General features: G+C 42.2%; 2 protein-coding genes across 2 annotated transcripts; both read left to right on the forward strand.

The window, feature by feature from the left end:
* The first annotated feature begins 385 nt into the window (after positions 1–385).
* Positions 386–3,991, forward strand: otud6b (OTU deubiquitinase 6B). The gene is made up of 8 exons (XM_076754600.1): positions 386–664; positions 1,183–1,331; positions 1,552–1,650; positions 1,886–2,086; positions 2,239–2,359; positions 2,571–2,632; positions 2,721–2,827; positions 3,339–3,991. Exons 1-8 carry the CDS (start codon positions 589–591, stop codon positions 3,421–3,423), a joined length of 900 nt encoding a protein of 299 aa, XP_076610715.1. The 5' UTR covers positions 386–588; the 3' UTR covers positions 3,424–3,991.
* A 295-nt stretch (positions 3,992–4,286) lies between these two features.
* lrrc69 (leucine rich repeat containing 69) lies at positions 4,287–8,092 on the forward strand. The gene is made up of 9 exons (XM_076755308.1): positions 4,287–4,460; positions 4,587–4,713; positions 4,817–4,889; positions 6,280–6,475; positions 6,627–6,698; positions 6,776–6,877; positions 6,983–7,162; positions 7,296–7,422; positions 7,852–8,092. Exons 1-8 carry the CDS (start codon positions 4,287–4,289, stop codon positions 7,401–7,403), a joined length of 1,032 nt encoding a protein of 343 aa, XP_076611423.1. The 3' UTR covers positions 7,404–7,422; positions 7,852–8,092.
* The last annotated feature ends 19,384 nt before the right edge of the window (positions 8,093–27,476 follow it).

The raw sequence follows: 27,476 nt of genomic DNA on the forward strand, positions 1-27,476 counted from the left end.
GGCAAGCAGCCACTGTACCAATAAAACACAAACAAGCTTACTGTGAATAGAATTTTGGAAACAATATTACAATGTATGTACATTAGTCTAATATGTACATTCCTATTTCTAATATATTGACCAATTATATATTTTGATAGTGTAGCATTGAGTAATAGCCACATTTAATATTGAGAAGTATAGCCGCAGAACAATGTACATGTCTTTATGCCGTGTATAAAGAGGCACAAAACTGAAGCAGGTGGCAGACATATATGAGATTACATGACCATTTACATGTCCCCGTATTCTCTCACTGGACAGAACTGTGGTCTGACAAGACCCTAAGACAAGAGGTGGCGGTATAGCAACGTTAGTCTCCGAATTTATGTCGGTGAAGAAGAACAAAGCTCCGCCCTGCCTCCTCGTCTCTTCCGGATCAGGCCATATCGGCACGTTTTATTTATTGTAGAATATACATTTTTATCTCTCCTAAGTGATATGCCATATTTTACAACAGGGCCACCATAATACTTTGTTTATCTAAAGGTCGTCACTTTCATAGAGCTCCCAAAGACTCCCTTTGAGCAAAGTGAGAAACATCCAGTCATGGAGGAGGACGTAGTGGAGACACCAGAGGAGCAGCTGGCAAAGCAGCACCGCAAGGAAAAGAAAGATTTACAAGGTAGCTGACATGATCTGTTTGCACTCGTTGTTTGTAGTTAAAATTTAACCTTTGCTATCTGTTTATTTGCATATTCTGTTGTTTTATTACCTGGAATTGAGCTCAGTGTAGCCGCTAGCAAGCCAGGTAGCAGAAAATATCATTTCACAGGAGACAATTCTCCCGGTCCCATACCTAAAATGATTATTTTATCATTCTTGAGTTCAGCCCGTCCATTCGTCCAGTGTGTTTTTCATCTAGTAGCTCATAAGGATTGTAGTTTTAAGGGTAAAATTCAGAATCATAAAGGGCAGAAACGTGCTGCTGCACAGATGTACGTGTATTTACTCCCATCAGGCATGTAAAAAATATGTTTTTCACCTCCTTTCAAGCGCAAAATACAAGCTGAAGCTGTGATTTCATAGATCAGGGTTTGAAGTTTATTCATATACTCTTTATGCCGTGTTATATAGGCTATATCATATTAATTAATGGAGAGATATTGGTCAGTCAATCTACTCTTGTCCTTCATTTTTCAGCTAAAATCCAGAGCATGAAAAATGCAGTCCCCAAAAATGACAAGAAAAAGAGGAAACAGTTGACAGAGGAGATTGCCAAACTAGAGGCAGACCTCAGCCAGAAACATGAGGAGGAATTCAGGCAACTCACATCTACAGCTGACAGAAAGGTAAACGTTTGCCTTCAGATGAGGGACAGATCTTATGGCTACGCATTTGGATTTTACATTATGAGACATGTCTGCCATAAATATGTACTACTGAGCAAAGTATGCCCAGAATACATAATTTCACATTTGTAACTCATTATTTATGAACACATGAAGTCTGTTTATTACATAAACGTCATTTTGCGACACAACCAAAACTCTCCTCGCTCAATCTCACAAGGTGGAAGAGGTGTTAAATGGAGTGCAGACCATGAAGATGGAGGATGGAGAGCAAGAAGAAGTCAAACAGCCTCGTGTGACCAAAGCCCAGAAGAGAAGGGTGAGACACAAGCTCCACCTCAGACAGAACACATGCTGTTTGATATTTCCCACAACAATAAAGCTGTAATTTATTGACACACTTCAGCCTCATAATCTATCATCCTATAGTCACATCACTATGATTATTGCTTTTCATTTAGAATTAGTAGTTTAATCAATCATCTATGTTTGCTTTCCTTTTTTATAGTAAGTTCAGTTCCAAGAACTGATTAAATATGTTTTATCTTCTCCAGGACAAGAAGGCTGCCCAGGAGAAGGAAAGGGAGAGCAGGATAGCAGAGGCTGAGGTGCAAAACCTGCAGGGTGTGAGGCACCAGGAGGGTTTGATGCTGGCTCAGAAACTCGCCCAGCGACAGCTTCAGATCAAGGAGATCTCTTCTGATGGCCACTGCATGTACCGTGCTGTTGAAGATCAGCTAGCACAGCGATCAAAGGTACATATCGTTAAAGGAGTATTAATAGCTGGAAAAGTGTACCATCTGCGCTTCCTGCCTATGGCACAATGCTGCTGTGACAAACGTTAATACATACATTATTACTAATGTTCATACACAGAGAGCACATATTCTATTCTGTTTCATTCTAGCCTGGATTAATCATGAGTGTGAAAGAACTGCGGTCCCGCACTGCTGAGCACATGAAAGGCCATGCTGATGACTTCCTGCCTTTCCTCACCAACCCCAACACTGGTGACATGTACACAACAGGTAATACCATACCTGGCAACACTGGGATTTGAAAATAAGGGAAATTACTCTTGTCACTGTCCACATACCCCTTACATTTAGACAAGGGCACACACACTGAATACTAAAATCATTACTAGCCTCGTCTCTGTCTCCTTTTGATACATATTCCTGCAAGTGTTTTCTGTGTGTGTGTGTGTGTGTGTTTGTGTGTTTGTGTGCTGGTTTCCAGATGAGTTTGAGAAGTACTGCAGTGATGTGGAGCACACAGCGGCTTGGGGTGGACAGTTAGAAGTGAGTTGGTACAGTTTTGTCACAGATACCCTGCACTGTTGCTCGTAGCACTCATAGTAACTGTTTTCTTTTTTCATTTCCCCAACAGTTGCGAGCTTTGACCCAAGTTCTTCACTTGCCAATAGAAGTGATCCAGGCCGACTCCTCAACTATAAAGATTGGGGAGGAATTTGATAGTGAACCCATTACCCTTGTGTACGTTGTCTATATGTTGTTATGTCTGTTAAGAGTTCAAGTTGTATTGGCATAATTGTTAAAACATATGCAGTTAAATTAGTAGAAAAAAAGTGCATATATGTGAAGCTGAAAACATCATATTTAGAGTAGTTGAAACATGCTGTGGCAAACAAGCCAAGGCATTTATTACAGCTGGTGCCTTCTGCAGAGTTATATATGAACTGCAATTACGCAGAAAAAAAGTGTTTATGAGAGGCTAAACAAATGTCTTCTCTCATTGCTCATGCTGTTGCTCTCACCCATTAAGATCCACTTCAATTTGAGTAATTGATATTCCAAACATGTACTGCACTTGTTCATGAGGGACAATAATATGACAAGTCTGGATCCTCTTGCAACCACATGTAAATGTTAAGAAATTGATAAAATCGTGGCTATCACACAGCATGCAGACAAACTTGTATTACTCAAATCTGATCGTAAGCTATTTTAAATGACAAGTTCTAAATGTATTTTTCATTGTTTGCAGCTACATGCGTCATGCCTATGGACTAGGAGAGCACTACAACTCTGTGGAGCGGCTAAAGGACCCAATCAATGCAGAGGACAGCTGAGAGGCAGCCCAGTCTTGGTGTGACATAAACCAGCGTGTGTAATACAGAGAGTGTTCAAACCTCTCACACCAAGGGCCCCTAGATACAAATGTATTTGGAGGGAGACCTGAACCCCCCCCATTGAAGACACCGTTAAACTGAGCGTCTCTGTTTAGAAGTCAAAAGATATCAGCGGGGGGAGTGAAATTGAATTCATCCCTTCTGAGAACAGTATCATTGTGCTAATGCAAACTAGCATAGAAAGGAAATTAACATATTAAAGATCTCACTGTGGACTCTCTTAGTCTATCCCAATAACTGACAGGGTTCCCTTCAGCATCTTTATCCAAATCCACTTGGCTGGTAGAGGATGTAAGAGCTGTTGATCACTCAACCAAATGTCAACACTGAGGGCTTGTTGGACTCGTGCAGTGCTGTTGGAAAGAACTGAATTGTTGAACTTGTAAATCACATCAGTGTTACATAAACACATACAATACTAATGAGATATGCCACTGCTTTATTTTTAATATGCCTGATGAGGAATGTAATAGTCATTGATTTTAAATAAATACTGTTCTCAATGTGAGACTGTGAAAGATGGGTATTTTATTTCTTTAACTTGAGGTGATCATCAGGAGGCATCCATTCGTTCTCTGCAGGTGTTAAGCAACAATGATCGGTACAGAAAGATGGAGAAATACTGGCATACTACTGTATCGATCCGTCAATCAACAAACTGAAGAAGGCGGACTCATCCTGCTATCCCCAGCTGTCACCACTAGAGGTCACTACTGCTCCAAAGCAAATCCTCATCAACGGGGCAACAAGCATCTTGTCGCCCTGGAAACATGAAACAGGAGCGCTTGACGGTGGTTTTGCAAATGGCCGAGTCAGTGGTTAGAGTTTTTTATGGTAAAGGAACTTCTTTAAACTTGACTTCGAAGAAAATCAACAAGGTTCCTGAGTGTGTTTCCAGGTTAACAAACCTCTCAGTTCTCTTGCTGAACAACAACTCCATCAGCGCTCTGCCAGCCGAGCTGCTCTGCCTCCAACACGTGAGTCTGCCTCAGTTTGCTCCAAGCTCATCTGTTTGCTGGAAAATTTCCAAGATAACTCTTTAAACGTGTTACACGGCACGCAGATTTGTGATTAAATATTTTTCCTTATGTGGCGCCTGCAAGCTGGCTGAGCTGAATTTGGGAAATAATGCCTTGAAGGAGGTTCCCGCTGTTTTGGGCCATCTGGAGTCCTTGAAGAAACTGTATCTGTTCAGGAACCAAATTACAGTAGTGCCACCTGAGGTGATAGGTAGGTTCTCACTGCTCTGCATGATTAGCACCTTGGAAGATTTGTTAAAAAACAACCACACAAAGCTCAAATGCACCCCTTTATTCTAATTTATGTTTTCCAGGTGGCTTACAAAACCTTGTTGTGCTCAATCTGAACCACAACCAGATTCAAAGACTTCCACCAGAGATTAAAAGGTACATTTAGGGCATTGTGGTATGCAAGAGCTCCACACCTGCAAATATAGGTTCTGTAGACCAGCGGTCCCCAACCACTGGGTCACGGACCGGTACCGGTCCCTGGACCATCTACCCGGGTCCGAATAACCGGGACCGACCCGAACCTTTTCCGGGACTTTCCCGGATCGGTCCCGCCGAAAATTCCCGGGTAAGTTCCGGGAAAGTTCCGGGCCGGTCCCGGCAAATTCCCGGAACTTACCTGGGACCGACCCGGAAATTTCGCGGGACATTGCCGGGACCGACCCAGAACTTTCCCGGAACTTTCCCGGGATCGGACCCGGGACATAACCGGGTCCGACCCGGGACCAGACCCGGGATCCGACACTGGATCCGACCCGGGACACGCATATATTAATAATAATAATAATAACATCCCGGGCCGGGATCCGACCCGGGACACACACACACACACACACACACACACACACACACACACACACACACACACACACACAGGCTAATAATGATAACAATAACACTATTACTATTACTACTACTACTACTACTACTACTACTACTAATAATAATAATAATAATAATAATAATAATAATACCCACCCGGGCCGGGATCAGTCCCGGGATCAGTCCCGGGATCTGACCCCGGACACACACACAATGATAATGATAAGTTACAGGAAGTCAGTGCAGTAAATATTGCATTAGAGCAGCAGTCCCCAACCACCGGGGCCATTTGGTACCGGGCCGTTAAAAGGGACTGAACAAGTTTTATTGATCTTCTGAGTGTGAAAGAAGTTTTATTTTGAAAATCAGGTGCATCCGCCCGTGCCTCTGAACGCAGGTCAAACCGCTCGTCTCAGTCACGTTATACGGCAGAAAAAAAGTAAGCCAACGAGCTAACAAACATAAGTAAAAAACAAACGTCTTCGAAGAGCTTCTTCGGAACGGGGGAAAAGGCCAAATGATGATACAGAAGAAGAATAACCTACAACTTCCAAGAAAAAGAAAGCTGCATTTAAGAAACAGTATCAGCAGTCCTACTTAAAATACGGGTTTATCGCTTCAGGTGATTCTCACGCACCAAGTCCGCTCTGCGTAATATGTGGCGACAGGCTCGCAAATGAGGTAATGAAGCCTTCTCGTTGAAGAGAAACAAGTGCAGGGCTCCCACTAATTACAACAGCTACATTCAGGGTAAGAGTGATTTGTATTTTCAATAAATTGTTTTTATTCATTTCTATGCCGGTCCGGCAAATTATTGCTTTACGTGAAACCGGTCCGTGGCGCAAAAAAGGGTTGGGGACCGCGGCTGTAGATTTAATATTTGTACGCATAAGGTTAAATTAACTTGGCTTAACTTAGCTTGTATTTCTGTATTGAAACCCACCAGTTTGAGGAGGCTCCAACACCTCAGTGTGCTGGACAATCAGATGGAGGAGGTCCCTATGGAGTTGGGTCAACTCACGATGTTGTCTGAGATAAACTTTACTTCCAATCATTTGTCTTGGCTACCTCAGCAGCTCTACCAGTGTAAAGCTCTAACCAAGATCTATGTGGCCAGAAACAGGCTGAGCAGCCTACCAGAGGTGGGTCCTCATTCACTCATTTGATTTAGAAATGTCCTCAGCTGATACAAAAGAAAACTGTCAATACATTATTATTACTATATTAAGTGACATCCACACAGTCAAGCTGTGGCAGCCACGTAACCAACCACTTCCTTTACATTTCACACAGGGAATTGGGGCACTGGCAAAGCTCCAAGTTCTGGATGTGGCTGGGAACAAGTTGTCCATGTTCCCCGTTGAGGTACATTGCACAGTGTAATTCAGCACCACAATGCTGAAATCTCAAAACTGTATAACACAGGACATTGCTCTGTGTAGTTTCATCTGCTACCCCTGAAGGAGTTCTACTGTGAAGGCAACAGGTTTGTGCGCTGCGAGCCGATGTCGTCAGTGCAGGATGCAGAGGTGTTGTCATTAAAGGTAAAGAGTCACTGAAGTGCAGCAGACAGAAAAACACTCACTCTGTTTGTCATCCTTGGTGTGAGATGTACCTCATTATACGTGTTTCACATGTTTGTTTCTTAGGAACTGGCCACCAGATTTGTGTTGCAGGAGGACAGGAACAGGTCCTCTCTGGTCCACAGGATGCTTCCCCTCTACCCATCACTGACTACCCTCTTGGCTAATGGTGGCCGTTGTGCGCTCTGCCTGGGCCCCTTCCTCACCGCCTGGCTTGAGTCTGTGCATTTTATCAGTCTGAAGAAGGTGTGCAAAGATTTTCTTTAAGCTTGCAAATTAAACAGAATGATTCTGTGGCTCATGATACCAATAATGCACACATAAATATGTAGCGGCTCATGTCATTAAATGTGCTTCGTCATGATTACTTGTCTTGCAGGACATGAATATGAGGAATGCCTTGACTATTCCGGTGCGTGCCCTCCTTTGTTCATATAAGTGCTTTAATACAGATGGACACTCTTACTATGGTGTTGCTACAAGATGAATACAAGTTCATTAAAAAGGTACCATCCACCATGTCATTCACTATCCCATCTCATTTTTTTTAACTAAAACTGTGGACACAGATTTGCTAATACACAAATTTAACAGTGGACCTCACCAAGACTGTGTTTCTGGCAGTAGTTACCTATGTTGAAGTATGTCAGGTGCTTACAGTCCAGCTTAAGTACATTTACTCAAACACTGTACTTACTGTTACTACTACTATTTTGACAGATATAGTTATTACTTGACATTAAAATGCTAATTACGCATTAATGCATCAGTATCACAGTCTAATAATGTCCTATATAATAATAATATATCAATCACAGGAAAACAAGCACTTTTACTTTACTCTTCCTTATACTGTACTCTTACTTAAGTAGCGTTGTGAATAAGGGCTTTTACATGTAATAGAGTTTTTTTTTTTTTTTTAAACTTATGTAAAGGACCTGAATGCTTCTTCCACCACCAATATGTTGCTATGATTTCCAGTACATGAGAACTGTTTCCTTCAAATGTCTCACAGATGCCATTGGACTCTTTGGTCACTAGGTGGCATCACATGAACAAGAAAACATGTTTCAATGCTTAACACAGGCTTCAATCGAAAGATTGAAGAGTATATTTGTGCTTGCCAGCCATAGCTTTCATGAAATTCCCAATAATAGAATAAAGAGCTGGATAACATGTCTGCACATGGTGACTTTTCTTACTACTGTATACACCTTACAAAAACCCTGTACATGTACATGTTACATTGGTTGACTCGTGCAGGTATATGTAATATATAATCGACAACCCTACAGATAATTTCACCTACATAGAAGGTCATCCATTACAGTTTCAAATATTATCTTTTGTACTGCATTACATTATTTTGTCCACTTCATTTGTATTAAGGAGGGTAGGCTAAATAACAGTATCACCTCTCTGCATTGCAATACAGTTTAACAGCACCACAAACTACTCCCTCAAAAATAATAGTAAAGTTTAATCAACACCTCAATAAAACAGGTGCTAAAAACAGTACAACTGTTGTCTTAGACTGCATTAGTTATACCCAAGTGTAGCTAATAAACTGGTGTTTTGGCAAAGTCACACATGGCTGACAGAATTTTACTAACACCTGAATGAAAAAATCACTACAATATATCTCCTACACATATTTTGGCTGTGCAAATCCAGTGAGATCCTGTTCCCCTGTTCAAGCTGCACTGAGACTCCATAACTGCCCCATCTCTATCACCATCTCCAGCTAGTGGCATCTGTTCCAACCTGCCAGACAAGAGAGAGATAGAGAGAGGGGGAGGGAGAGCGAGAGAGAGAGAGAGAACTTCATTTCTAGCAAATTAATTTCCCATCCACGCCTCCAGAGCTTGCTAGCTCGTTCACTAGCTGCTGCGGCCGCTGCTGCGTGTGTCTACTGAGTCGGAGCCTCATGCATAAGGCATCAGGTTTAATTGCAAACCCAGAAACTAATGACTTTGGACTGGTTAACAGCAGGGGAGCCATACATCTCGCGCAAACTGAATGAAAAATCAGCTCAGAGGAGAGAAAAAAAGGAGCCTAGCCCCTAATTGATGAATAATTGAAGCGGCGAGCTACAGGGCATAATTGTGACATTTTGTTTCAATCAATTTCCAAGTGGTGTGGGCGAAAGTGCACTTAAAGGGAAAAGGCAATGACAAAGAATGAGAAAGAAAGAGAGATAGAGAGAGCGGTTGGTGATGGAAATGGACATTGGGTCCTCAGTCATTGTGGTGACATTTGCCGGGGCAAAAGCCTCGACTCATTCAAACACAAAATGACTTTTCTGTCTATCTCCATCTCACTTTGGAGGTTTTCTGTCAAACTCGTGTTACGCTACTGTGGGGTCACGTTTTCACTCCCAACCAATGGGTCCATAGCCTTTCAAAATCCTTTCTTTTGTTCATTTTCACTTGCCTTATTGGTTTTTTAAAAAGTCAATTACAAAGCTGCTGTGCGTTTACAGTAGAGAAAAACTAAAGTGAGGCTGCCATCTGTTTAAGTGGATGCGTTTGTGTTCTCGGCAAATGAATTCCTTTTCCAGTCAGCTTAGTTAGTTTACTGTCAGTTAGAGCATGAGGGCATTGGGCCAAGTCAGCCAGTGTGGTGGAACTAAACAGCACACCAGTCTGTCGTTGCCTCATTGGTGTGGAGTGGACGGAGCCTGGGGGTCAGGCAGACAAAGAGAAGCAGCAAGGGCCACTGGGGCACTGCACCATCTGAGCTTGTGCATTTTCATTTTTTTTTTTTTTTTCACAGATTCATTGAATTATGTCTATACTATAAAATGTATTAGCAACACACACAAAGACACCCAAAAACAGAAATCATGTCCCGTCATTAACATCATCTCCAACATATACAACATAGCTGCCAGTTAGCGTAGGGTAGCACAACGACCGGGGAAACAGCTAGCTTTAGAGGTTGGTGCCAGCGCTCAAAGAAGTCTTCACAGTTTTTGCATTGATTACAGAAACAAGATACATTATGCTTATTAGTTGCCTTTAGGACCGATCAGTGGATTTTGTTACTAACCGCAGAGTCCAGCTTGCTGTCTCCCCCTGTTTCCAGTCTTTATGCTAAGCTATGCTAAATGGCTGCTGGCGCTTGCTTCAGATTTAGCATACAGACATGATAGTGGTATCGATCTTCTTACCAACCTCTTGCCAAGAAAGCAAACTGTATTTCACCACGTTAAACTATTCCTTTAATTGCATTAAGCATGATTTTTGACACCCAAAAGTAATAATGATTGCCCATAAAGTCCAGTTGTGGTTTATTGGAAATCAGTAGAATTTCACGGCGATATTTTGCTTGGTTACATCACTGCAGACTTTGTTCTCCTGCCTTTGGCACTGGAGGACAACTGTATGTTCACACATTTACATTCAAACCCCTGAAAGGCTTAATTGCATTACTAAGATTGCCCAGACACATTTTGTTCTGTGGTGAATTATATCATAAATTCTACACATATAATGAGCTCACAGTACAAATTCAGTGCTTTTAAGGGATGTATATGAACATGGTTAATAAATAGGTCATTGCATTCTGCTGGCCCCGTACTAACGGGTGAAAGGGCAACAGTACGCGCGTTCTTTAAGGCAGCAGATGTTGGGTCCTGAAGCAGTGGAGCAGCAGCAGCAGGACCACTAGCGCAGCGGCCCCAGGACTTGTCTGTTAGTTGGTCTGGTGTCTGGTGTCAAGCTTTCTGCATGTATTCACACTTACACACATGCCTTTTAACACACTGCAGAAAAGCAAATAGAATCACTCCACCCACTCTGCACAGATGACACATCATCAAGATAATTTTGCCCCCATCGCTTTGTTTTCATCATGTCACAAAACACATAGTCGGAACCCCCATCTCGCCCCCCCCAACAACATGTGCGCAGAGACACTTTTCCATATCACTGAGCTGTCCCTTATGATTGCCATATTCAGAGAGTCCTGTGTTTTTGTACAGAATTATTCTAAAAACCATGCACAGCTTGATTGACGTGTATGGAAATGAGGAGGTTGCATCCTCAAAGGAGACACCATACGGATGGGAGCAGCACACTGACGAGAGGCATCTACAAAAGGCGCTTGTAAATTCCTGACATGCCTAGCATATGTTAATGAGCCATTCTCTCACTCTGATATAATTACTACGAGGGGATATTGCCTTTGGTGGAAATATCTGTCTCGCATGGCATGGCTACCTCATGGGGGTGAAAAAAGTAAAGAATGATAAAGTAGCGGGTGCATAAATTCTCATTTACCATGCTTGGAGGTAAAGAGAGTGATGTTGGCAAATTCACTCAGGATGATGTATTGGGGAGAAGGCACCTGGGGTTCATTACATACCTCCTTTGTTAAAGCGCTTTCTGCAGTCTCGTATCGTTTGTTAGGGGGTGTTTAGTCTGTCTTGTCATTTGGAGCACTTACTTAGGATGTCTGTAGAGGAGCCTATGGCTGCTTGAGCTCACATTGCATCTTGGGGCTGGAAAGGCAAGTGATATGTTAGCTAAAAACAGAATAAAGGATACTGGATGCAAGCTTTTATTGTAATGGATATGATGAGAATGTGTGTTTGCTGCTGAAGGTCAAACACAGCCTTGTTTCCATACCTTTGACTGTGGTTTCTTGATTTTATACTCCACTCTTTGTATCATCAAATCTCAGTATTACATAATGCTAAATATAAAATTAACATGCTTATCTTTGGTTGTATATGAATCCACACTTTAAGATTTTATACTTTTACGCTTAAACAAGTATGTGCAACGGTTTCCAGTAACAAACACTGTCCAGCATGATATCCCCACTGCAGCACTGTATGTAGCATGTTTAGTCATTTTCAGCGATCCATCAAACCCATGATTGCGGTCCTCACCTCAGAAGAATGATTTGACACCAGTTCACCCTGATTCCTCCTCTCCGCTCCTCAGGGCAACAGCAGAGGTGCCATTAAAATGACTAGCATTGATTGCTGAATTAAGGGCCTTGTGACTGGAGAGAGAGGAAAAAACAGCCATTCGATAGCAAGCGATATGCCAGTGTCATAGCCAGGAGTGTGCACCACTCCAATCAGTAGAATCTATTGTTGTGCATCGCTGCCCATGACAGAGCTTGGTATCGAGCCACTGGCAGAGTACCAGGGTATTGTCTAGTTGACGGCTGCACAATCAATTCTGTTGTGCTACTAATGACTGTGGGCACTAGGGGGCAGTATGATTCTCTGCTGGCTCCCGAGCAGATGAGGTGAGAGACGCACTGATGCACAACACACTGAGATATGCCTGATGAATCTAAGAGAGAGCAGCTAATAAAAGCAAGAACAATGAGCTTTTATTGGAATTCAAAGCTTAATTGAAATCTAAGCGTCAGATCAGAGCATTGTAACTCATGTGTGACTATTAAATCTAGAAAGTGCTAAAGTTTGCTTGCACACATTGATGCATATCAATAGAGAAAGAGGTGGCACAAACAGCAGATGTACAAGACAATAACTGTACAGTCTCTTCATCAAAGTCAACACAGTTCAACAAAAGATCATGTTTGATATAGATTAGAAGGTGGGAAAAAATAATCTAGAAAAGCTAGATTTGAATTGAACTAGACTATAAAAACATGCTACAAAACAAAGCCACCCAGATGTACCAGTCTAATAAGCTTCCTCCTAGTCTTTTCTTTTTCACATCACAGAATAATATATAAATAACAGTTTAAATACAAGCAAGTAAACTGTCTGTCCTTTGAGGTTACAAGGAAGCGATGCCATTACTGAGCCATTCCTCATTAAGGGAGTTTTGTGACTACAGCCTGGCCATCAGGCCAGCAACCTCTCTCTGGCAGTTCTGGGTCAGCCTCAACCACGCTGCGAAAACACCATTACCATGCTGCTTTTGTCGAAGAAATAAGACAAAAACACTGCTGGATCTTCAAAAGAACAAATAAATCTTTAATCTTGAGTGTCTTTGAATCTCTTCAAAAGTTTCCTCGGGTTTGGTAATGACAGGGACTGTGGAGAGGGACGAAGGATCTGTGCTTCTGTTTGTTTGGGAGACAGTGACTGTTGATTTATTTGGGAAACAAAACTAGGGGGGCGGTGAAATCAGGCTGAAAGAGATATAGATGCGCATTATATCTTTTGATCTTGCTTCAGATAGTTCACTCAGTAGGATACTGCATGGTATTTTATGATGTGTGTTTTGATGCTTTCATTTTCCCCAAATAATTCTTTATTGTGTGATATTCATTTTTATTATGCTGAGGTTGTGATAGGACTCCTTACACTGCAATTGACTTCTCAGTTAGAAAATGTGTGTCCTCTGACTCGTGCATGAGTATTTCAGACTTTCTTATAGCTACCTTATTTGATTCATTATTCAAAACAATCTGGCATATGAATTCAGCTTGTCAGACACACAGTGGTGAACCTGCTGAGTAGACCCTACGAAGGCTTTCAGTTCCAGTTCCACCGTACTCTATCATCAATATGATTGATGGCACATAATCCCAAATCGCAGTTTGAGGTCATGTGGTGGCCACTAGAGCACGGCCAGTATAGCGGAGTGGCAGGCGGGTGGGACACCAGGTAGCAGCATCTGGTCTCCGGGTTTTTCTAGAACACACACTGCCTGTGGCGCTGCAGGCTTGGCTGGCCGAACATCTGTCTGCGATGTGCAGGCCGGCTGGATGAGCAGACCCACAACCCAACCAAGCAGCCAAATGAGCGGCCTGCACAAGAGAACGTCCTTCAGGAATATGTGGGTTAATATCTCAATCTGACTCTACTCACTCTTGTCTATGATATCTCATTGCCCCATTATTTGTTCTTCGTTCTGTTGCTGTTCTTTACAATAAAGATACATGCTTTAAAGTTCATGTTTATTAATGTTTCATTTCTTATGAAGCAAGTGATTTCTTCTAACATCACACACACCACAAAGTAGTTGCTGCCTTCAGTGGCAAAATTGCAACTAGAATATGTCGGGCATATTTCAACAATATATTTGTCTTTGTTGTTACGCTTAAGATGCTGCGTACACTCTTAAGTTGTAACATTCAATCATTTTACACAATGCTGAAAAAAAGAAAGGCTCTTTTGTTGCTCAGCTGTGTTTTCTAACCCTCCAGCCAATATGTGTGCTATGTGAAGACACTTGGTTTTGTAAACAGAGACATGACAAAAAGGAATTTTCTCAGTAGAATGAATGTGGACACAGACGCTCTGCATGCATACATACTTGAGAATGTATAGCCTAACTTTTCTTTGTACTGTATGCAAAATTGAACAAGAGCGTACAGCTACGCTAGCAGCTTTGTGAGGCTGTCCAAGCTAAATGCGAACACATCAGCAAGCAAACAGCATCCTCACAGTGATATCATGCTGATGTTCAACCTGTTAAATAGTTTCACAGCAAAGCACTGGACTAACAACAATGTGGACCTGATGGTGGAGCATGATGAAAAGTTAAGGGATTGTCACATTCATTGGTATTCATCCTCAGGGGGACATGAACGTGTTCACCAAATTTCATGACAGCATATGCTGCAGATGTGGAGATATTTCACTAAGTAACAGAACTGTCAACCTCATGGTGGTGCTGTAGGGAAGGTCAGGTGATAACTAAAGTCAGGATTCATCCTCTGGGCACCATGAATGGCCATTAATTTTTGCCCCCAAGCACATACCTCAAAGATCTGTCCTTGCTCTGCCTATGACTGGCTCTGACACCAACATTTTTTTCCAACCCTAACCATCTAACGCCAAGTCTAACCAAGCAACGAACACCCGACGATAAGATGGCCATTGGGCGGGTCTCTTTGAGACATTTTAATAGGCCGTCGGAGCAGTGGGCGGTCCCCTCCAACAGACTGACAAAATCAAAGTGAAAGCTGTCCTCAGCTCACTCCACATGTTTTAAATACCACAGTCATTTTTAATGCTTCTAACTCCCTGTCCATCTTTTATATACAATCTCAGCAGTCTTAAAATTCATAGGTTACAGCAGCGTAGGCAGAGAAAAGAGTTTAGTATTTCTGTGTTCAGAATGACAAGGACCTGCTGTGAATCAAGAGGCAGCAATCGTAACCTTGCCAGGATAATTGAAGAAACTTTGCAGCCACTGTCATGTCAATCAAGCATTCATGTGCTGTCTCCCTGTGAAGAGGGGTAAACATTTCCAAGATAATTAGGAGAGAGTTCAATTTGACAAAAGGCAACCGTTTGCATGTGGTTTTAATGAATCCAAAACATTCTGTATGGGACATTGCTTTTGCATAATTAGCACAAGCTGAATTAAAAAAAATGTGTTAGTGCCCTCAAGAGAAGCTACAATTACTTTTAACATCGTAGCAATAACTTCACAGTTGCATTTGTAGCTTATTAAAAGCAAAACTAAGTTTAACTGTTTCCCGTAGCTGTATTGTTTTAGGTGAGTAACACCGAGAGGACTGAGAACAACCAAAACACCTTAACAACACAACACTTCACACAGCTCAGACCAACAGAAAAGAGCAGCATGATGCATCGTGCTGGCTTGCCCCCTTCCAATCCAGCCTCGCCGACAACAGATGGCCGTCTCTCCCACAATGCCGTGCGGTCGCAGATGCCAACAGAAGAGGTGACAAATACTCTGCAGGTGTCTGTCCCTCTGCGTCCACGGTGTGTGCGGTTTATGTGTGTGTGTGTGTGCATGTGTGTGCGACAGGGGACAAAGAGCATCTTTCTTGCAGGGAGAGGAGAGTGTAATTGATAGCAGAGGACAACCTGCAGGAAGGAAGTGCCATCGTATGCTAAATGGATGAGTTGGCACAGATCGGCGCAAACTGTTGGGACAGATGCAGCAGAAGTCAACATAACTCATTATGGAATCTTATGTCAGTATGTTGAGAGTCTCAAATGAGGAGTCGAGCATTGTTTCCAAAAACACAGAGATCTGCCTGGTGACTAGTATTTGAAAACATTTAGTGGAGTTATGTCATCTGTAATGTAGTGCCTTAAAAGTGTCGCACTCACATTCTTTGTAGCGTACATAACAATATGGCAAACAGCAAATATATCCAGTATCAGTGCATTATTTCGTGCTGCAATATAGGACTGCTTTTGGCTGCACTCTGCAATCTGTTCCCTTTCCCTGTATGCTGGCCAGGCCAGGTGTGGTGGTTGGCAGGGGCTAGCAGAGCCAGGTGAGCAAGCTGCTGGCCAGGTGCCCTCCAGAGGCTCGCTAGACTGACCAGATACCAGATGGCTGTGGAGCACCAGCAGGCAGGCAAGTATACCAACGCACACACGCGAGAACACACACAGTTACTCATGCGAGTGGACTTTCACGCACACACTTTAGATGAACGTGCACTCACGCAGACACTGCTGTGTGCCATAAAAAGAGCATTAGGAAACATTGCAGCCCTCCGGTGAGTTTGGAAGTGAAATGCTTAATGTGTTTTTACTGTACTTCTCTCCCAGTGGCACGAGTTCTAACTCATGCACAACACAGCGATATACAACTCTCTCTACCCCCAAGCTCACATAAATGTCACTCATAAAGTCTAAAGCTGGACTAGATCAGGATGAATTTTTGAGAGTTTGTGGGACTCCAGTTTTGGTACTTAAAAACATACTTTGGCATGTGAGTTAAGTTATTAATGGAAACTTTTTTTCTATAGTTTTAAGAGATAATCCCAACAAAGAAATTACGCTTTTCTTAAAATATGGGTCTGTTAATTATCAAGCTGTTAGTTTATAACCATGCTATACTGTGTGGTCTAATGTGGATTGAGGTTTTCTTCATGTTTTGTTTGCTGCACCTAAAGATTTCTGTGCAAACTGAGTCTCTGCAGGCTGCTGCTGAGCATGAGCAGTGAGTAAAAGTGGCTAAAGAAAAACCTCGAGTTTAGCCATCCACTAGCCCCAAGTCTTGTGTTTTCATCATATGAAAGTTCTCCAAGCATTTTAAATGTAAAGGCATCGTACTTGCACCCCAGTAGTTCATCATAACTAGCCTCGCAGCTCCTCTGTTTCCACACAGCCGCCCACGCCGGTAATAGACTGCTTTGGATCCAGGGGTTGTTAATCTAGAGCTTTGAAACTCAGCCCAAACGCGATTAGCCTGACTCTTTGGGTTTGGCTTGATTCAGGATCTAATTCCCTCTGGCTCGAATTAGGTCAGGTTTAATTTTATTCATCATTTCCCCCTAAATTAGAGCACAATTTAATTGTGTGTATTATATTTGAAATTCATAGAAGTGTATCTCAACAGCATTTTTCATCTGATGCTGTCATTTCTGATGTTAAAGTTTGTTAATAATACCCACCTCTTGCGTGTAAACAGCCTATTGAGGAGCAGTCTAGAATCTACATTTAACAAACCTTCAAAAACAATGTAATTTTAGAACAATTTAAATGGCAAGCCAGGATTAAAGTGACCCTTTTGACGTCATAGTAGTTCAGGTTGGGTAAAACAGAATCCACACCAGGTTGAGTAAGAATATTTCAGGACAGAGTTTTAAAATTTTAATGTATTCCATTTACTCTTGTAACCTTGCCGCTATCCAACTTATCTGCAAGACTGGGCAGCTTTTGATGCTAATAACCACAGAAATATCTTTGCAGGTTAATTCAGGCTCAAGAACCTGTTTAAACTCCGAGCAAATGTAGGCTCATCACAGCAGCCCCTTGCATGTATTAACGCAGCAGTGTCTAAGACTTTAGCAGGTTGTAATACATACATGTAGTGTATAATATCCAGCCTCCATACAGAAACAATGACAGCCATTTCTTCCATGTTAACTGACAGTTCATATATCACACTTGTGGGCCTGGCCGCGAGAAGACGGATTGGCCATCTGTAAATATTTATTCAGCATCTCTATAATTAAACAGAGCCAATGCATCATGTCAGGCATACATGTCTGATGACGCCGGCTCACACACAGCGCTGAATAATACAGTGTGGAACAGCTTGGTGAAACATTTGTTGTAGATCTGAGAGAGAGAGAGAGAGAAAGAAAGACAGGACAGATGAGTCCAACATGTTAGAATAGTAAAGGATGGACTTATAAATGCAAGATGTCATTTGACAAAGAGTGATAGCAGTAAAGAAATCAGCGGACAAAATGATAAATACAAGATGTTGCAGGAGAGAGAAGAACGGGTGAGAAAGATTAGCAGCGAGCAAAGATGAACCCAAGATGTCAGAGAAAAGAAAGAGAGATATGGCTTGATGACGGTCTGTCAGTAGCTGTTTGACCTAATGGAGCCCAGGCCTGATGAAGGCAGATGAGTTTGAACCAGGACTCGCTGGCATCTAATCCACCTCGTTCTCCGGCTGTTAAAATTGTATACTGCTGTGAGCTTAAATGAAGATAAAATCATGAGAGCAGTATATTGTGTGGGTGTGTGTGGGAGACAGAAGAGCAAAAGTTCAAAAAGTTTGACTTGGCAGAGATGCATTGTAAGTCTGATTAAAAGGAGCTTCAAGTGTAGGCTAACAAAGTTTAGCAATCTTAACTGGCAGCAAACGAGCGGCTGGTGACAGAAGAATTTGGCTCATATATTAACCCTTTTCAAATGTCTCTGTGTTTACTGCTAATAAGAGAGGCGTTCCATGACAAAAGAAAAAATATAGCACTAATTTTCCTCTTGGTTTTGTCATTATGTTATATTGAGCCCCCTGTGTGGTTTGACCTGCTAATGCTAACGGCATGGTTGACTATCTTCGCTGTAGGTAGACAGTAGACAGACCAATGCATTGCAAACACAGGCTTCAAAACAAACCAGCAGCAATGATGTATGAAGACATTAGCTGATCCATTAATTTATAGTCTCCACAGGCACATTTGTACATATTCCCTACAGAAATCATCTAATGTACATAAACTGTTGCTTGTCATTATCGGAGTCCTCATGAAGCAACAGCACTAGCTAACAACATTGATTGTAAGCACTAACTACATGAAGTTGCACGTGACTAACATGGCTCATTTTAATTTTGATTCATTTTTTGTATGAGCAACTCAACCAGACAGGCAAACCAAAAGAATGCACAAAGTGGCCAAAAGTTGCAGTAATTGACTGCTGACTCTCAGTGGTCGTTTGATTCAGTGTGCACACTATAGAAGAAATATTGCTAAATGTGTCCATAGACATTAGCATTGCTCCAATGAGACTTCATGATTTCAAATAATATTGGTCCAGAACTATTTGTTTTCTGGAAGTAGTAGGAGTCTCTAAAGTAGTGTAACATTTTGGCTCATTCTGCCTATTTAAAAAATGTTTTTTTTATTAACGTACATTTATCATTAAATCCTTTTAGCATGTTAGCTTGGCCTATAAAAGCCAATATTGCTGCAGGACACAGATTTACTGCAGGGTGAGAGTTTATCGTTTTATTTGTTTCAGAGCATCTAAAATTAGGCCTACTAATGTCAGTTTGTTTCTGTAATTGTAAATGTCTGTTGCTGCTCTATGCATGTCTCCTGTGCGTGTCTCTGTTCGTGTGCAGTTTGTTTATTAGTATGCGGATTGTGTCTGGATTTGAATCCATATGGGAGCTGCCATTTCCGATCTGAGACATTTCACGCAGATATGGAACAACGTTCCAGCCTCCCCTGGTCTCCTGACAACCAACCCGAGACAATCTCCATCCATCTTCCTTCCTTCTCACACCAATCAAATTTGTGTGCCATGGGAAAGCATCCAAGTCCCATGTATATTTCAACCAAATATCCCAGCCAATCTGCATTGCAAAACTGTAAATGTGACATTTAGAATGAAAAATTGATTTCACAAACAAATCATTCACCAATAAATAGCATTTAATCAAGATGATGGCTTGATGTGCTGCAGCGTTACTATCGCATTTTAGCCTATTTATTAATACATAGCACTGGAATAAATTCATGCTGTATTGTCCACAGGGACGACCTCATGAAGAGCTCCACGATAAATTTTCCATCAGCACTGTCATCCTTTCTTTAACTTTCATCAACTCATTAATAGAAAACTTTTCTTCTAAGAAGTAAAATAGTGCACTGGAGAAATATTTAGAAGTCAGAACTGTAGATGCTGTTAATGCATTTCTCTTCAGGACAGCAGGCAAACTTCACAGGTTTACTGAATTTATTTTAGCTTAGTTTGACTAAGATGTATTTTAGTGTAATTTGTGTACAATACATCCAACATTTTGTCAAATGAGAAAACTTAACCTCCACAGTGTCGTCTTCTTGATACTGCATGAAAACTGCTTCTTACCAGTGTGCACAAATTTACTTGTGAATGGTGAAACGAGTCCTACCAGTAAAAACTTTAAAAGACCATAACTGCTTCATTTCTGATCTGACCCAGTAGGGCAGGATGTAGCCTCATAATTAGACTGAATTGCCATTTCATTGCCCATTTGCTGAAAAAAATTGGAAAATGTGTGCAGCGATTCAGAGATGTGTAACCAGACCAGAAGGGATGAATTATCTTGGTGCTGTGTTCTGGTGGTGGTCTGGTGGTCTCTGACTGCCTTGGTTAGAGTGTTTTGATACACACACTGTATGTTGTATTTTATAGGCCACACATTGCCTGACATGTTAACCGCAGCATAGACTTCCACTTAAAATTAAGTTCTGTGGGTTTGAACAGACTTTATGTTTGTGCAGCTATGAGCAACAGGAACCACGATGACTTCAGGATTGGACGATTTTTGCAAATCTGTTCAATCCTGACACAGACTTTCTTATAAAGTGTTGAATTGTATCTATATGTTTTACAGCAATAACAATATGAACATTGTGTTTCAGTCAGTGCTGTCTGAGATGTTCATAGTAATAATGTAATGTCATGTTTCCTGTTCACTAACTTTCACATGTGAACTGATGAAGCCACACCTCACTCGACCACCTCATGCATTTTTGGTTCAGTCATCTCTTCCGCACTGACCTCTTTGCATGCATATTTCTATACTTTAGCTCACCCTTCATAGCCCTGACATTTATGTGGGATTAGGGCCACCATTAAATGCAGGGCCAATGCAGCAGCACCAACCCAAAGCAATACCATTTAGCTGTATCCACAACCCAACTCCCCCCACTTCCCTTTGCTTTCTGGAAGCTCCAGCAACCTCCAACTGCACACACACACACACACACACACATTCGGATACACATACTTCACATACCCCCTCAGAGAGATGGATGGCATGTATTCCCATCCCTTTCCTAGGCCAGCATCCAGGTGCACAACAGCTGGGAAAGCCAGGGGGAGGGTGCTGGGTAAGGAGGGATGGGAGAGACAGACGACCAGGGATGGGTGGATGGAAGTGGGGCCAGGGGGTGTAAAGGATGCTCAGGAGTAAGCTATAAATTTCCTCAGGAACGCTCCGGGTGCTTATGGCGTCTCCTTGTCTGTTGTCTGTCCGGACTATGGCGTTGCTGTGGTGGTGAGCGCATTTTCATCAGGCACACTTGGTCACAGTTGGTTTTACATTTTCTTTTAGCATAAGCCCGAGCCTCCGCTCTCTCCTGTCCATTGATAAACAGGAGTGAATCTATCTAAGTGTGCCAGGAGACAGCAGTGTGGCAATTGTAAACAGGGCAAAGAGTAAAGAAGAGGTAGAGATTGAGAGAAGAGTGTCGAGTGAAGAAAGACGTTCCTGCTGAGTTACGACCCTGCTTTTGTACTTTATTTAGGATTGTGAAAGATACATCTCATGCTCTCCATAGTCCCATGTTCTCTAAATGTTCAGTGTAGCCAACAGTCAGTCACTTTCACGTTTTGATACATTGCTCAAGTGTGTGATTTAGCCTGAAGTATGCAACAAATGTCTAACAGTGAACTCTATGTGCCTCCGGAGTGAGTTATTGGAAGGACACTACCATTCTTCATGCATCATGTTAATGGACAGGTTTATTTATGACTGTTCAGAACGCAGACAGAAAGATTAAATGTGCTGAATAATGTCAAAAGTTAAAGAAAATACAGCTTGAGGTCACAGGCAGAGAAAACAACCGAAGTTTCATCCTTATTTATTGACATTTATTGATTGTTTTACAGACACTGCTGATGTTATCATTTATATCTAAGGCATTAACATTTTAGCAAATGTTCTACATTGTTTGTAATCCCTTGAGAAAAAAAGTATTTGTCAGGCATAATGTACAATTTATATGACTTCTTCTCATTTCATACAGTTATACTGTCTCATAATCTCGAGATAAACTACACAAGCATGTATGTTAATGACAGTTTGTCACTTATAGAGGTGAAACAGCTTGTCAAATAACCGATGATAAGTTCATTGACAGAAAAATACAGCAGCAATTATGATTATGATTAATTATTCGGGTAAATTGTCAATTAAAGACTTGCTCCTTTGGCTGTTGTAAGCTGGATGTCTTTGCATGTTGGACTGTTCGGTGCACAAAATAAGACACTTAAAGACGTCACGTTGGACTTCGACCGTGACAGACATTATTCTTTATCTTCTGAACTTTGATAGATTAAACTATTAGCTGATTAATAAAAAACAAAACAAAACAATGAAAATAGTTGCAGCCCTAATCACTTGCATGTTTTAAGTAATGCATGTTTTCTTGCATGCACCAACATCACAGCTGAGGTTAGACTCCAGAGTACAGACCAATTTATCACTGATCAAACTAACCTGGAAGATAAAATACGATTTCCCAGCTATCCATATGTTGCAGGGTTTATATGAGGCTTCACGCAGTGTCTATAGGATGAGCCTGCGTGGTATTTGAATGGTATGGGATGGATCCACTGAGCAGGAAACAGTGGGGTTCAAGATGACTGATGGAGTGCGATGCCCCACAGAGTGTCATGGTAAACTGTTTTTGGATGTGATTTCGCTCAGTGAGCTCAGAGTGGAACAGAGTGGCTTGTGAGAGAAAATACAACAGAAGGTAACTGCTGCAAAGTTACTATGTGGTGGAGAGTGGTGATAAAATGGAAATCAGCTAATGTCAGTGGTTTGCACAGTCGGAGTAAAGTGTATTACCTGGTAAATGAAGGACATTCACTGATATACACATGTGAGCAATCACAGAACTGCAAATAAACCTTATCAACATGCACGTCTTGCATCCACGTTTTAACACAGACCGCACACAGATGCATATCCACACACACTCTCATCAGTTTCGTGCATATGTGGGTACTGTATCCCAGCCTGCCATCCATCATGTGGTAAAGCCACAGTAGGCAGTATACAGTGTGTTTGGCCTCGTCTCCTCATTCAGCCCTCATTAGCCATCAATCACCTCCTCTCTACTGGCTGCCTGCATGGGAAGAGACCTCCTGACTTCACGTCCTAGCAAGATGTTCACTTTGGCACTTAAGCACCCACACATACAAGCACACACGCACACACACTTGTGAAAACATATACTTGCTCACCCGGTGAAGTCAATGTCAAATACGAGGTTAGTCGCTGTGAGAATGCAGAGAGGTTAGTCGCTGTGAGAATGCAGTGCTGCTTATTTGCCAGTTCTCAAAGTTAAATAGCTTGTTTATCCTGTACAGTTTGATGAGAATTTGAAAATGTCAAAGGGAGTCCTTAGTCATTGCTATCAGTACCGCAAAAGGGCAGAATTTTCCCTTTAAAAATGATTTCACAGCTTTTTTTAAATGATGAAATCTATGGATTGCCATCTTCCTTCTTACTTGTGCATTGATTTACTGTTTGCTTTGGATGGTAGATTCTCTGATACTGCATCACAGAGCGTTTCCCAAAATGTTGAGTTGCATTTTAGAGCAGAATGGGATAAAAGTGCTTACATTTAGCAGCGTCTTTAACTTCCATACGTACAGGTGGCACCGCGTCGAACGTGAGCTTCATTTCCAGGCTTTTTTCCCCACGTTGCACACAGCGTGTGTATCTCTGACTGTGTTTACTTGAATTTCCATTTGTGTGAAACAACTGTGGCTGTTTCAACGAGAACAAGTGCATGGTGGATTACAGGATGCTGCCATGGCTAAGGGTGAGATTGGAGGAGGTGGGTGGGAGCAAGTGTAAAGAAAAGAAGAAAGACTTTTTTTTTTCCCTTTGAATTCTCTCGGTGAGTTTTCACCATCCCCCAGGGGCATAAGGAAGCATAGTGTATTTTTCTCTCCACTCACCTGCTGGGCAGTGTATGGAGGCCATTACTTGACATTGATAGCTGCATGGGCTTTTGTCCTTGGCCTGTATATGCCACAGCTGAATACAGTGTACTGTACAGCTGAGGAGATGTAAGGTTATAAGGCGTTCCTCGCACAGTGAGCTGCACAGCGTTTGTGCTGTAATTGCAGGTTTATGTTTGAGTTTTGCCTGTTTTTGCATGGTACCCCATCGTCCCATTCCACTTAACTACCCCTAATGCAACGCTGATGCATGACCTCCCTCAGAACAAGAGGGAATCAAAGTAGTTTAGTGTGTCACAATTCCCTACATACAAGTGTTTTGGCCAAATCATAAATCATTTTGAACTCTGATATTTGTGGGGTATTTTTAACAAATACCACTAATAATAAAGGAAGCATTTCAGCCTCATATCCTTTACCCCTGACTTCTTCTTCCCCTCATTCTCTCTCAGTCTGGTTCCTCGACTCCTATCTCTTCCTCCAGTTCCTCTTCATCCATCTCTGCACCCCTGTCTCTTTTGCTATTTTTCTTTTCCTCTCTGCTGTTCCCAGTTTGTGTCTGAGAGAGCGAGAGAGAGGGAGAGAGAGACGGATATGGAGAGAGAGACAGAAAGAGGCCTGACACATGGGCCCAGTTCCTTAATAATGTCATTCGGTGTGAACGCTATTAGCAGATTACCCTTGGCCCAGGGCAGCCTAGCCATGTGCAGGAACTAGATAACCTTGTGTTCGGTAATTTAATATCAACACTTCCCCTCTTTTCTTACTACGCTTTACAACACACAAATACCCTGCTTGTCCCCTCCGGTCCTATTTCTTGAAGAGAGAGAGAGAGAGAGAGAGAGAGAGAGAGAGAGAGAGAGAGAGAGAGAGAGGATTACAAGATAGTGACTTCTTGAAGATTCCTTTCCTCCACTGAGAAGTGTGGCAAATCGCCCCTTGTCCATGGATGTGAGAAAATACATAAACAGGCTTATAGAGAAAATTCCATCAGATTTAATGCAGTGAATTTAGCTCAGCGCAACATCAAAGGAGCCGCCCATCTTTTAACAAGCCCTAGATGGGGTAATGTCATTTCCCCCTCCCTCTAGTTTTCCTCCTCGCGGGCTATCGTAGGCCTAACATTTACCACGTATCAGGCCAATATGAAAGGCGCAGAGGAAATTTCCTGTCACACAGTTTGATTTTTGTAAGAGTGGGTAAGAGAGGCAGGGCCGGACTGGAAGGGGCAGAGAGAGATCTACCACTTAAAGGAGCAAGCCGTTATGGAATCAAATCCCACGCTCTATCCCCCACAAGCTGAATCACAATCCTGCATTAGCTGCAATATCACACTTGGTCCTGCTGCTGCTCTTTTGCCACGTCGCCCGTGAGCCAGAGGGCCAGACGGCGCGGCCCTATCACTCACCGGCACTCCCTCACACCGGCATTACCACGCCTTTATCTCATCTCCTGCAGCGCGGCACGGCCGGCCGCCTCTCGGTCCTCCAGGCTACTTTACTAATAACCTATTCCTTATCAGTCACCGTGCACCTCTGCCTGTGATCAAAGAGCCAATTAATGGAGCGGGGAAAGGTGAAGCATTCAAATAATGGAGACAGCTGTTTTTCTCTGCTTGAGAAAATCCATTTTGTATTGTTATCGGCTCCAAGCAGCTCCCCCCCGACCAGCGCTTAATTCAAGTCGCTGTCTGCTTCTGCCTGGCTCGATAAGAGAGAGTGAGAAAAGACAGGGGAAGGGAGAGAGGGGGACGAGGGGGGGAGAAGAAAAGAGCCCCGGCCTCAATGAACTTTATGTAGAAGAATGTGGCAGGAATATCACAGCAGTCCAACTCATCCCTGCTTTATCAACTCCAAAGTGGTTCAACACAGAGATAAAGATTGGGGGGGCTTTGACGAGCCGCTTCATGACTTCACTGTCATTGGTTTTGAAAGGGAGCAGCTGATCCCTGCTCTTGTCAGGCAAAAACCTGAGGTTAGTTCAGAGGTTAATTGTATTGGTGACAGAGCAGCATATGAATAGCTCCATCAAAGGCTCACATCTGAACAGATCTGCTTTAATGTATACCATCCTCCTTAAATTTAACAGTTCCTTTAGCCCTGTCACCACGCTTGGGAACATTTTTGAGGTGAGCTTGTTGTCTTCTCTTATCAGCCTTACAAGTGTCTGAGATACACCTTGATGTATCTCTCAAGGAGTCCAGAGGCTGATTTGGGTTTCATATTTGTAAGCAATTAGTCATACATCTCCAGAAAACATATAATGAAAAGATAACTGCTTAAGAGGTCACACACAGGCTCTAGGTGGTTGTTAAGCCCCAGCAGGGTCAGCTGGGGCTGCCATGCTCCCTCAAACTCAATCATTTAGTTTTTCCTGGAGCTTATATTTTAAAACTAATCCGTCTTAAAATGGCCAATGACATAGTTTACAGTCACTGAGACGGTGTCATGAATTTGAAGACACCTGATGTGTTACTGTTTTTGACCAGTTCATTCAACATCCAAGTCGGCTGGGAAAATCTGATTTCCCTGACAGTTCCAGTAAATTCAACTCAACAACATGGAGACACTGGGAAAGCAATTTCATATTCACTGAAAATGCAAATGGTGACTCAGTTCAGTTAAAGTTCATCATTTAAGCTAAATAAACCCACATTTCATGGATGTGCTGCTGCAGCATGTTCTCAGCGCTGTATTTCTGTGGTAATTTTATCCTCACATGACCAACCCTGCAGCCACACAGCCTTTCTCTCTTTTCATTCGGCATGTTTACATTTGTTTGACAAGATTGCTTACATTTTCCAAACTAGATCTTATCTCACGGATACATTATGCTATAGCGACTTTGTGGGTTTGGTTCAAACTGTATCTGTTGCAACACATACAGCGGGCGGTGCAAGAGGATGAGAGTAACAGGCAGTCAGTTTCAGGAAATGAAGGAGTCATGGGAAAGAGAGAGAAGTACATTTCAAGTCAGTGATTATTCTGCTACAGTGTCAGTGATTACTGCAAAAGCTCTTCAGTAATGCCTTCAGAATGACCTGTGTGTGTGAAGGCTGAAGCACTGTCACTTTTTGAGCTTGAAATTATCATCACATCCTGTCCTGTAAATTAAAACTTACTGCAATTCATATGCAGCATTTCCCATCTGTATGTTCCAATATTTGAAGGTTTGTGTAGCATAAAATTGTAATTCCAACCTCTCGCATTGAAACTTCAGGTGTGCATCTCACTGAAGACGTGCGCCTTAATAAAGACAGTGAGGCCAGAGGTCTGGAAACAGGAGAAATAGCCAGCAGTGTGGAAAAATGAAGGCTGTGTATGTACTTAGCAGTCATACTTTGGGTTCCAGCTATACAGCCTTCATGACCATCAATGGGATTTTCCACTTCTTACTGTCTGGATGTCTATTCTACAGCAC

Source organism: Chaetodon auriga, chromosome 17 (genome assembly GCF_051107435.1).
Source record: "Chaetodon auriga isolate fChaAug3 chromosome 17, fChaAug3.hap1, whole genome shotgun sequence".
NCBI classification, from domain to species: domain Eukaryota; kingdom Metazoa; phylum Chordata; class Actinopteri; order Chaetodontiformes; family Chaetodontidae; genus Chaetodon; species Chaetodon auriga.

Coding starts and splice junctions, on each gene's coding strand:
- lrrc69 (XM_076755308.1), top strand. CDS start 4,287: ATGGCCGAGTCAGTGGTTAGAGTTTTTTATGGTAAAGGAACTTCTTTA. Junction 6,476..6,626: donor GGCTGAGCAGCCTACCAGAG/GTGGGTCCTCAT, acceptor CATTTCACACAG/GGAATTGGGGCACTGGCAAA. Junction 6,699..6,775: donor TGTCCATGTTCCCCGTTGAG/GTACATTGCACA, acceptor TGCTCTGTGTAG/TTTCATCTGCTACCCCTGAA.
- otud6b (XM_076754600.1), top strand. CDS start 589: ATGGAGGAGGACGTAGTGGAGACACCAGAGGAGCAGCTGGCAAAGCAG. Junction 2,087..2,238: donor AGCTAGCACAGCGATCAAAG/GTACATATCGTT, acceptor GTTTCATTCTAG/CCTGGATTAATCATGAGTGT. Junction 2,828..3,338: donor AGTGAACCCATTACCCTTGT/GTACGTTGTCTA, acceptor CATTGTTTGCAG/CTACATGCGTCATGCCTATG.